The following is a 10983-nucleotide window of genomic DNA, read 5'->3' on the forward strand; positions in this document are numbered from 1 at the left end:
AAAGTCCATCATTGTTAAATAATTTTATAATGTAAATATTAATCTTAATATTAATGTCAAATTTTAAAACCAATCTAAATACCAAGAATAATTGTCAAATTACTATCCCAATAACATTATATGTTACCTAATTATGGTTAACCCTAATTGAAATCAGATTATTCATGTTAACCCTAATCTGTCTAACCTAATATATACTTCACAATTTCAACCTTAATCCTAATCTCAAGCTAAAATCCATTCAATAATCCCTCAACTAATTCAATCGCAACCCAAAGTCATCCCAATACGAAATTTCATCTATAAAAAAACGCACATTTACTTGTCAGAGCGAACTTGCCGGCGGTGAGTCGGAGCGATACTTGGCCGGCGAGGCGGTGGTGGAGGGCGCTGGTCGGAGGGCTTGGTGGCGGCAGTGGAGGAAGCCGCTGGGTTTGAGGAGCGGGTGAAAGAGGAGGGGTGAATGAGTTTGGGTGAAAAGGAGTGCGGTCAAAGATGAAGTCACGGGTCTTTTTTTACCACCGATCGCACGGGACTGCTAGTCCCGTATTAATCGAAACTGCCACGAAATACACGGGACTAGCAGTCCCGTGTATGTCCTAAAAATCATTCAGCAGCAAAACCGACCCTTTTCAAAAGAAAAGGGTCGGTTTTGCTATTTAAATTTCAAAGAGATCGGTTTTGCTATTTAAATTTTGAAATTTGTTGATTTTGAAAATTTGTCCATTCTCAAACCATTGTCAATCCCATGTCAAATAAATAATTTTTCTCCTTTTCCCCTTGTGAACGAATCATGTAACTAAGTACATGATCAACTTATTCCTTAAATCTTAATTGAAAAAAAAAAAAATCCTCTATCCAGTTCACATAAAAGAACAAAATCCCTTTCGTCAAGCTGTAGTCTAATTTCAGCATTTACAAAGATCCTCAACATTTTTTATTATTACAATTTTACCCCTCCATCCACGAGCCAGGTTCGTCAATTTTTTTCTCGTCTACCATCTGTAACAAAAACAGACGGGAGTTTTTAGAGAGAGAGAAAGAGACAAAAAGAAATCCAAGGGAGAGAAAATAAACCCTAAGGGCTTTCTTCAATGGGCGATTCGATCTCGATTTGATACGAGATTTAGGGCTTCAATTCCCCTTCGAGTATGATTGCCTCTCGGATCCGCGCTCGGTAAGTCTTCAATCCCCTCAAATTTCCAATTTTTTTTTTTACAAATTCCCCTTTATTTTCCCTCATTTTCGCATCGTAAACAATAGATCTCATACTTTTGGGGTTTCTAAATTCCCAATTTTAACAGGAAACCTAAAATTTAGCGGATGAGCTTGGGTTTTCGATCGGATCTGGAAGGAATCCGTGCTCTCTATAGATTTCTGTGAAGAATTTAGGTTTTAGGTATTTGGGGATCACATGGCATCTTCCACTTCTAACTTCCAATTTGAGGACCAGACGGATGAGGATTTCTTTGATAAGCTTGTTGATGATGAATTTGATGGATCTCAATCAAAACCTGAGGAAATGACTAGGGTTTTCTCGAATCTAAGCATTGGTGACGTTATTGCTTCTTCAGATGATTCTGTGGAGCCCGAAACTGATAAGAAAGTTGAAAGCACTGGAAAAGATAATGATTTGAAGCCGGAGGAGGCTCCACAGAAGGGCCTTGTTGTTTTGGATGAAAGTGTACCCTTAGAGTCCTTGGGTTCGTTTGATTCCGATAATGTTGATTCACATGGTTTGACCACTGTCAAGAGTGATAGCTCTAAAAGTACTAGTGTGAAAGAGGTCCAGTGGAGTGCTTTCAGCGTTGGTAGCTCCCAGGAATTCGAGAAGGCTAGTGGGTTCGACGCCTATTCGGATTTTTTGACAGAGAATTCAGATGGGTTGGTTGAGAAGCCACTCGAGAATTTTATCTCTAATGTAGGTTCCACTGAGCAACAAGATGCTCAGTTTTATGGTTCTACTAATGAACAAACTGTCAATGAGAATGATCCTCAGTGCTGGGAAAACCTTTACCCTGGTTGGAAGTTTGATTCCAGTACTGGGCAGTGGTATCAAGTGGATAGTTATGATGCTGCGGCAGATCCTCAATTGGATAATACAAATGTGGCTAATGTTGCATCTGTTTCTGAGAGTGTAGGTGTATCTTATCTGCAGCAAACTTCTCAGCCTGTATTGGAGACTATAGCCGAGGAGTGTACAGCGAGTAGTGTTAGCAATTGGAATAATGCTTCTCAAGGGAGCATGGATTACCCACCCAATATGGTGTTTGATCCTCAGTATCCAGAATGGTACTATGATACAAACACCCAACAATGGCACGCTCTTGAGTCATATACTCAGAGATTAGCAAATATTTCAAATTCTACTCAGGACCTTTTGCCAAAGGAGATGAATGCTTTAGCAGGTATCAGCTCTGATCAGAACCAGGGTTCATATAGTAACTTTGCACAATCTGAACAGCATGGCATTCAGGGCAATGGTAGTCAAGAATTTGAACAGGCTTGGGATGCAACAGCGGGTGTTTATGCCGGGCAGAACAGTGTATATAGTAATCTCAGCCAGTCTGCAGCATATACCACCCAAAGCGAAGGTAGCAAAGTCTTTGGACAGACGTGGGATGCATCGTTGAGCAACTACAACCAAAGCAACACTAACAGCAGCCAATCTGAGCAAACAACCAGAAAAGGTTGGAGTAGCCAAGAATTTGGACAAAATTGGAACATGCCCATGAGTAATAGCAATTCATCCGTACATTGTACTGCTCAAAGCCAGGGTAGCCAAGATTTTGGACAGACTTGGGATGCGTCGATGAGTAATTATGCTCAACAAAACAGTCTGTACAGTAGTAGTATCAGCCACGATGAGCTGCAGGCCAGTCAAGGTCAGTTTAATCGAGGATTTGGAGGGAGTTGGGATACATCTAGGAGTTCTTTTACTCAACAAAACATGTGGCAACCTCAATCAGTTGATATGAGTGCACATACTGCAGGTTTCTCTGGGAATCAGCAAACTGGGAGCTCTTTTAGTTCAATTCCAGGAAACCAGACGACTCAAGGAACTGGTTTTAAGGTCTTTGAACCTGTTGCAAGCCTAAACCATGGCAGTAAAAATTCCACTGCTGGATTTCAGAGCTTTACTCCAAAAGAAAACACATTTAAATTTAGTCAACCAAAGGTGGAACAGACCCTGCAGGCACATTTGGAAAATAGCTTTTATGGGGATCAAAGCACAGTAAATGCCCCTCAATCTTCATTCGAGGTTGCAAATGCATCTTACTCAAATTTCTCTTATACTCCCACTGATGGTAGATCGTCAGATGGGCGCCCTCCGCATGCTCTGGTTGCTTTTGGGTTTGGTGGAAAACTCATAGTCATGAAAAATAACAGCTTGCTTGGTGCTCATTTGGATTATGGAAGTCAGGTAAACTTTCATATCTCGAATTTGGAAAGTGCACTCTTTGTTTGTTTTAGAAACCATAGAAGTTGGTATTTACTAAGTGGCAACTGAAATTATTATCTTTTTCAAATGCATTTAGGAAAGCGCCAGCAATGCAATCTCGGTTCTTAACTTATCAGAAGTTGTGTCAGTCAAAGATGATTCGTCAGGCATCACTAATAGCAGCAGCCATTGTTACTTCCAAGCTTTATGCCATACTTCCTTTCCTGGCCCTCTTGTAGGTGGGAGCGCTGCTGCAAAGGATGTAAATAAATGGATAGATGAGAAGATCGGTAAATGCGAATCTGCCAGCACAGACTTCCAGAAAGGAGAATATCTAAAATTGCTCTTTTCACTGCTGAAAATAATGTGTCAGCATTATGGGAAACTTCGATCTCCTTTTGTTGCTGATCCATCACAGGAGGTACCAGGCAATTACTCTCTTTTTAATTTCCTTGTCATCTTACTGTTATCTACGTTTCTATCCAAATGTTTTTAGAAGTTTGTTTTTCTAGACATCTCTTTTGGTATCTTCTTGTTCATAACTCTTTCTAATGTTTCTTCTTCAATACTGTCTTTGGTGTTAATGCATTGGATGCCGTAAACTGACTAATTTCATGCTTGCTTCTTACCTCAATTATTTTTTGTTTCTTCCAGGATTTTTTTATTCATAATCCTCTTACTGTGCAACTTGGTTAATTTGATTCACGCTCTTCATGTAGAAATTTATATTCTTAGGTTGTTTCTTTAAACCAGAGTCTTCTCTTTTCCCATCACAGGAGATCGATGGTCCAGAGTCAGCAGTGACCAAACTCTTTGCATCTGCTAGAAATAATGGTACTCGTTTGACAGAATTTGGTTCACTGGCTCATTGTATGCATAATTTTCCTTCAGAAGGACAGATTCAGGTATTCTTTTTTGTCATTGCATACTTATCTTTCATATTGATTTCACAAAATTTCTTTGGTTGATTAACACATGTTCCACTCGGATAGGCAACTGCAATTGAAGTTCAGAACCTTCTTGTCTCTGGTAGAAGAAAAGAGGCTCTCCAATATGCACAAGAAGGTCAGCTGTGGGGTCCTGCTCTTGTTCTAGCAGCACAGCTTGGAGAGAAGGTTGTGCCCTCTTTTCGTGTTTCCTGTTTTGCCTCCTGTGTCTTTATGGTTCTTTTGCTGTTAAACGAGCCTCCAAATATAACTTATGAGTTTCCATTTGCAAGAATATTTTTTTTTCTCGCCTCCATTTGATTCTGGTGATCAAATGCAGTTTTATGTTGACACGGTGAAGAAAATGGCACAACGCCAGTTTGTCTCCGGCTCACCTTTGCGAACATTATGCCTACTTATTGCTGGACAACCTGCAGATGTATTTTCTGCTGAGAAACCTGCCAGCAGCTTCTCTGGTGCTGCAAATGGACCTCATGGACCAAGCCAGGTGATCCATGTACTAGTAACTTGACAGTTCCTTCTCAAACTACTAGTTGCAGCTTTTGTTTGCACGCACAGGCAAGGAGAGCAAATCCTTTCCACTCAATGTGATATATAGGCAATTCAACTGACAAGCTCCACTTATCTTGATCTAAAGATAAAAATATGAAGTGAACTTTGTTTTTGCTTGCTCTGTGTGCATCATGTGGCAATGAAAGGAATGTCTGAAAGCATCAAGTTTTATAGATGTACAGTTTGGGACATAGAATTAGAACCAATGATCTAAAAACTTGGAAGCCCTTGCGTGTCAGTTTTGATGTGTTTAGGTATCCTAGGCAATTGATCTAACCAAATTCCTACTTGCACCATCCGTTTTATGGCTAATTGATAATCATTCAAGGTTGCAATTTTGCAGTCAGATATGATCCTTTTCCCTAGTTAGACATTAACTGAGGTTCCGATAACATGATATCCAAATAATAATTCTGATTTACTTTTACATGCATGCACGCCTCCATCAATCTGATTTACTTGTACATCCATGTGTGCATGCCTCCATGCCTTGATACACCATACATGTATCTATACATATTGGGGGGAAAAGGAACATAGGAGAAAAAAGAACTAATCTAATCCAGAAGGATTGGGATAAAAAGCCCTTCCATTCAAATTCAATAATAACCTCAAATTATAAACCTGTTCCGCAGTGCTCTTTGTGCCAAAAACTACAGCTCAAATGATATTCTGAGTTTTCTTGTCAATATCAATCTATTTTACCTGAGTGCTCATATTAGGAAACCGTACGCGTACCCATACCCGTACCCGTACCTTTTGGACACTACTTGAATATATGCATATGTTTATTCGGGCCTATACTCAATTATATAATACATGTTTTAATATAAAACACTCCTCGTAGACTTCTTGGATGTATATTCTACACTTCACATCTATTTCTTATATACTGATCTTATGTAAATGAAAAAACTATTGATCTTATGTAAATTATTAATTTCAATACATATAAATATACATAACATGCATATATATAGCCGTGTCCCTGTACCCTACCTTTTCCAATTTTGCCGGGTCCAGTACCGGTACCCGTACCCATGCAACCTATGTCATCAAGAACAATATTTGTTTTAGAACTTTTCTCAAATGTGTCTTTATGTTGAGCTGTTATTGCTCCCATAATCTTTAGAAATATCTTACCTTATTGTGATTTTCCTGTTTCCTCGTGATGCTTCAAACAATTTTTACTCTTCTGTGCAATAAATCTCATTTTGATTTGTAAATGGTATATAGGTTTTGGGCAATGGCATGTTGGATGGCTGGGAAGAGAACCTGGCGATAATAACTGCAAACAAAACAAAGGATGATGAACTTGTTATAATTCATCTTGGAGATTGTCTCTTAAAAGAGAGAGGAGAGGTTTGTATTTATCTTACTTACAATGTAGGGCCATCTCTAGATATGATACGCTTAAATGATGCTTTTTGATACAGATTATTGCTGCCCATACCTGCTACTTGGTCGCAGAAGCAAATTTTGAATCATACTCTGACAGTGCAAGGCTTTGCTTAATTGGTGCAGACCACTGGAAGAGTCCTCGAACATATGCAAGCCCTGAAGCTATTCAGGTTCAACACATTTTGCTTTTCAAAGTTTCAATTCTCAAAAAGATTACAGTCACAAATCCGTAACATATGCAGACCCTGAAGCTATTCAGGTCCTACACATTTTGCTTTTCAAAGCTTTAATTCTAAAAAAGAATACGGTCATAAATCTGTTTCTCCCTCTCATGTGTGTGTATGCGTGTGTGTAGGGGTGGAAACGAACAAAAAATAATTAACAAGTTTCTTAATTATTCGAATAACTCTTCGGTCATATTCGATTTGGTAGTTCATTTAACACTAAACAAGTAATATTTAGTGTTCAAGTTCATTAACAAATAGAATTTAACTAGTTGTATATTTGATTCGTTTGCTTATTAAATAGTTGTTTAAATTTTGATTGCGTATAATTTGAATTATTACGAATATGATGTTATATTTTCAACCCACTTATGTATTCTACTTAAGTACTATATACTAATTTTGAGAGACTTGAAGAATCTTACTATCAGTTTTATAATGAAATATTTGAATTAAATATACATACATCATATTAAAGGAATACTTTTCATTTATCAATTTAAACACTATTTGCAAACCAAATTCTTTAGCATAATGAATATACTTTGATATTGGATAAATATTCGTGAATATTTAACAAATACCGAGTATTCAAGTCCGAGTTCGAATTCGAGAAACTCCAGATGTAGATATTTGACTTCGGGTTTGAATTCAATAATTTTAAACGAATACAAATACGAACATCTTAGTATTCGATTTGATTCAATCGTTTACCACCCATACGTGCGTGCATGTGCATTTAGATGTTGGATTTGTGTGTGTGTGTGTATAGGTGTTGGGTTTGTGTGTGTGCACGTGTGCACACGTGTTATCTCCTGCTCACTGTTTTAAATATCGGCCGATAATCGATATTATCGGCCGAGTTATCGGATTTGGGAGCTCTCCGCTAGGATAAATTGGATTTTTAATCGGTTATCGTTTTTGTAGGTTTATCGGCGTTATCGGCACTTATCGGCCGATAAGTAAGACTTTTTTATCGGGATTATCGGGATTATCGGCCCATTTTGACTAACATTATATTTTTTCAAGGCTATGATGCAAGTTTCGCTTTCTACAATTTGTTAGTGATTCTAAACATGATGATTTACATTTTGGTATGTTTATATTTCATTAAGCATGATTAGATTTTAATTGTTATATTATATATACACATCATCCAGTATATCACTCCGATAAATACTACTTATCCCCGATATATCCCCGATTTCCGCTATCCGATAAGGATTTTGACCATCCGATAAATCCCTGATAACCGATATTTAAAACCTTGCTCCTGCTATCAGGTTAATGATCATTCTACTTTGCTTACCAGCACATTTCTATCATGATTACTAGCTAGGTTAATAATCATTCTAATATGGACCTGTGGGTTGCTCTTTGTATTAATCAGTACATGCAGAGTTTATAAGGGGCGTGGATGTGTTGTAACCAAGCGTTATATCTTACCCCTTTGGACATATAACTAACCTTTTGGAATTGTGAACGCTCGCAGCTTGCTTCTTACTTGTGTAACTTAATGGTTATCTTTCTGGTCCCACTTATCTTTCAGTCTAAAAATCATTCCAATTTTCATGTTTCAAGTTACATGTGTCTTTGGCTGGGAAGCTCTTACTATTGATGAGTTATTGTAATAGATTCCTATACTGATTAATCCTTGAAAATAACCTTCACAGAGGACAGAAGTATACGAGTATTCAAAGGTACTTGGAAATTCCCAGTTTGTCCTGCTGCCTTTCCAGCCGTATAAGTTAATATATGCATACATGCTTGCTGAAGTGGGGAAAGTTCCAGAATCATTGAAGTGAGTGATAGATTTGCTTTCCTTCTCTTGCAATAATTTCTCCCTAATTTTTTTATATCATTGTTAATTCAGATATTGTCAGTCATCATTGAAGTTACTGAAAAATTCTAACCGTGTGCCTGAAGTAGAAATGTGGAAAAATTTATTGTCATCCTTGGAGGAGAGATTACGAACACACCAGCAGGTATTACTGTATTATATGTGCCACAGTTATGTTCTTATCTCTCTAATTTCACTGTGTTATCTTCAAATTTATTATCCTCTTTTCTTCTTCAGGGTGGATACAGCTCAAACTTGGCCCCTGGAAAACTTGTGGGTAAATTATTCACCTCTATTGATAGATCAATTCATCGCATGATTGGTGCACCACCAGTACCCCTTCCGCCAATGCCTCAAAGTAGTCCTCCAAACAGTAAAGATAACTTTTCTATGTCCCCCAAAGTATCAAGTAGTCAGTCAACAATGGCAATGTCATCATTAATGCCATCACAATCAGTGGAGTCTATAAGCGAATGGGCAGGTGACAGCGCTAGGAAATCTATGCACAACAGAAGCATATCAGAGCCAGATTTTGGGAGAACCCCGAAACAGGTTACTTTTATTTTTATGTAATTTAGATAAAAAGTATCTGTCGCATTTGTCTCCTGGATCTGTGGTGGATGTTAATTTAACATATGAGATGTCACAACGGAGCAGAAGATAGAAAAGGGATTACTCAAGCCAATCCAATAACTAGGGATAAGGTTTTGTTCAATGTTGAAAATAATGATAACGCATAACGTTATGCTCTACCTTCTGTTAAGGGTTCTGTTAAGGGTTAGAAGAAAAGAAACACAAAAATGTTATGCATAACGTGGGTTATTTAGATATTTCATAAGTACAGACTATCCGTAATGGCTTTAATGATTAAAAATCATCAAAATTTTCAAACATGAAGATGTGGAAGGCTTCATCTTCGTCAAAAGGGGTTAGGATTTAGAAGTTTGGAGAGGTGTTGGAGGTAGAGATGGGGTTATGATTTTCTTTGTTGGTTTAAGGAGGAACCAGAGAGAAGCCTTGTTTTTGGTGGAGATAGGTAGACGAGGACGAGAAGAGCCTTATCAATGGCAAGAGGCTTTGTCTTCGTCGAAGGCGCGAGAGCAAGAAGAGATCGAGTGGTTCGTCGCAAGAGTGAGAGGAGGAGGTGGAGGGGAAAGAGATGAGGTAGGCGCTGGAGATGGGGTTGGGGCAACGCTAGGGTTTTTTCACGCAATGAAATTGGAGTCAGAGGATTTAATTGGGAACTTATTTCGGTTAGCGTGATACTGATTTGGACAGTGGAGATATTGCCATGCGTCCAAATCTGATCATTTCTTGGCCTGAGTTTTATAACACTTGGCTTTGTTAGTTGTTGAAACGGGTTACAATGGTTTTCAAAACGGGTTTTTTTTCTCTTTCTACATTGGTCGTGTTGATGATGTTGTTGTTTTCTGAACTTACTTTTTGAACTTAGATCTTATTGTTACTTTTATTTCATTTGGATCTCATAATTATTTCCAAGTCTCTGCAACAGAAAACCTTGTAAATTGCTTGCTGACTTCATTCAGAATTCATCACAGGATGCAGACGGGCAAAGTAAAGCATCAGGAGCACCTTCAAGGTTTGGGCGCATTGGCTCATCACTTCTCCAGAAAACCATGGGTTGGGTTTCAAGGTCCCGTTCAGATCGTCAGGTATTTTTATCACAATATTTCGATGTTACTTACAACTAATTCTTTTTCCTTGTTTTCTTTACCTATTAATTATTATGCCGTCAGGCAAAGCTGGGTGAAAGCAACAAATTCTATTATGATGAAAAACTTAAGAGATGGGTGGAGGAAGGTGCTGAATGTCCAGCAGAGGAAGCTTCATTACCTCCACCCCCAACAATGCCAGCATTCCAAAATGGCACGTCAGAGTACAACATAAATAGCGCCCTCAAGAACCCTAGTCCAGTTTCTAATGGAGTACCAGAAACAAAAGCCCCGGGTATTCCACCTATTCCCTCAGAAAATAGCTCAGGGATTCCACCTATACCTCCCAGCCAAAATCAATTCTCAGCTCGTGCAAGAATGGGGGTTCGTTCAAGGTACAAATTGATCATATATAGATTCATGATTATGTGCATTTGACTCTAGGAAATGACTTTCTGCTATTGCATTTGTATTCATTCAGATATGTTGATACCTTCAATAAGGGTAATGTTGGTGGTGGTGGTGGTGGGGCTTTAACAAATTCTTTCCAGTCACCCGCTGCTCCATATGTGAAGCCAGCAATTGGTGCCAAGTTCTTTATGCCTGTGGCACCTGCACCTTTGGATGACCAGAAAATTGATTCATTGGGAGAAACAATCCAAGAACCCACCAAGGCGAATGATCCTTCTTCATCTGTATCAAATGATGCATCATTCTCTTTACCCTCATCATCATCACAATCACCATCATCATTGCAACGGTTCCCAAGCATGGACAATATTACCCCATTAACAAACAAAACATCCACACCACAAAGCATTAATGGTCCTTTCTCTCGCACAAGAGCGGCATCATGGAGTGGAACTTACTCTGATGCAAATAATCAAAAAATGGCTGGGCAAGG

At 38.5% G+C, this 10983-nt stretch overlaps 1 protein-coding gene across 1 annotated transcript in view; it reads left to right on the plus strand.

Moving 5' to 3' along the window:
* The window catches only part of LOC109819514 (protein transport protein SEC16B homolog), a 10894-nt gene continuing 918 nt past the window's right edge, over positions 1008 to 10983 (plus strand). Inside the window, exons 1-14 of the mRNA XM_020385261.1 lie at positions 1008 to 1177; positions 1305 to 3424; positions 3540 to 3863; positions 4219 to 4347; positions 4435 to 4557; positions 4709 to 4876; positions 6178 to 6303; positions 6378 to 6512; positions 8240 to 8367; positions 8440 to 8551; positions 8644 to 8958; positions 9966 to 10079; positions 10164 to 10474; positions 10561 to 10977. Coding sequence (XP_020240850.1) covers positions 1415 to 3424; positions 3540 to 3863; positions 4219 to 4347; positions 4435 to 4557; positions 4709 to 4876; positions 6178 to 6303; positions 6378 to 6512; positions 8240 to 8367; positions 8440 to 8551; positions 8644 to 8958; positions 9966 to 10079; positions 10164 to 10474; positions 10561 to 10977 — 4412 coding nt within the window. The 5' untranslated portion in view covers positions 1008 to 1177; positions 1305 to 1414. The remainder of the gene's footprint in view (positions 1178 to 1304; positions 3425 to 3539; positions 3864 to 4218; positions 4348 to 4434; positions 4558 to 4708; positions 4877 to 6177; positions 6304 to 6377; positions 6513 to 8239; positions 8368 to 8439; positions 8552 to 8643; positions 8959 to 9965; positions 10080 to 10163; positions 10475 to 10560; positions 10978 to 10983) is intronic.

The sequence above is a fragment of the Asparagus officinalis genome, chromosome 8, assembly GCF_001876935.1.
Source record: "Asparagus officinalis chromosome 8, Aspof.V1, whole genome shotgun sequence".
Taxonomy (NCBI): Eukaryota; Viridiplantae; Streptophyta; class Magnoliopsida; order Asparagales; family Asparagaceae; genus Asparagus; species Asparagus officinalis.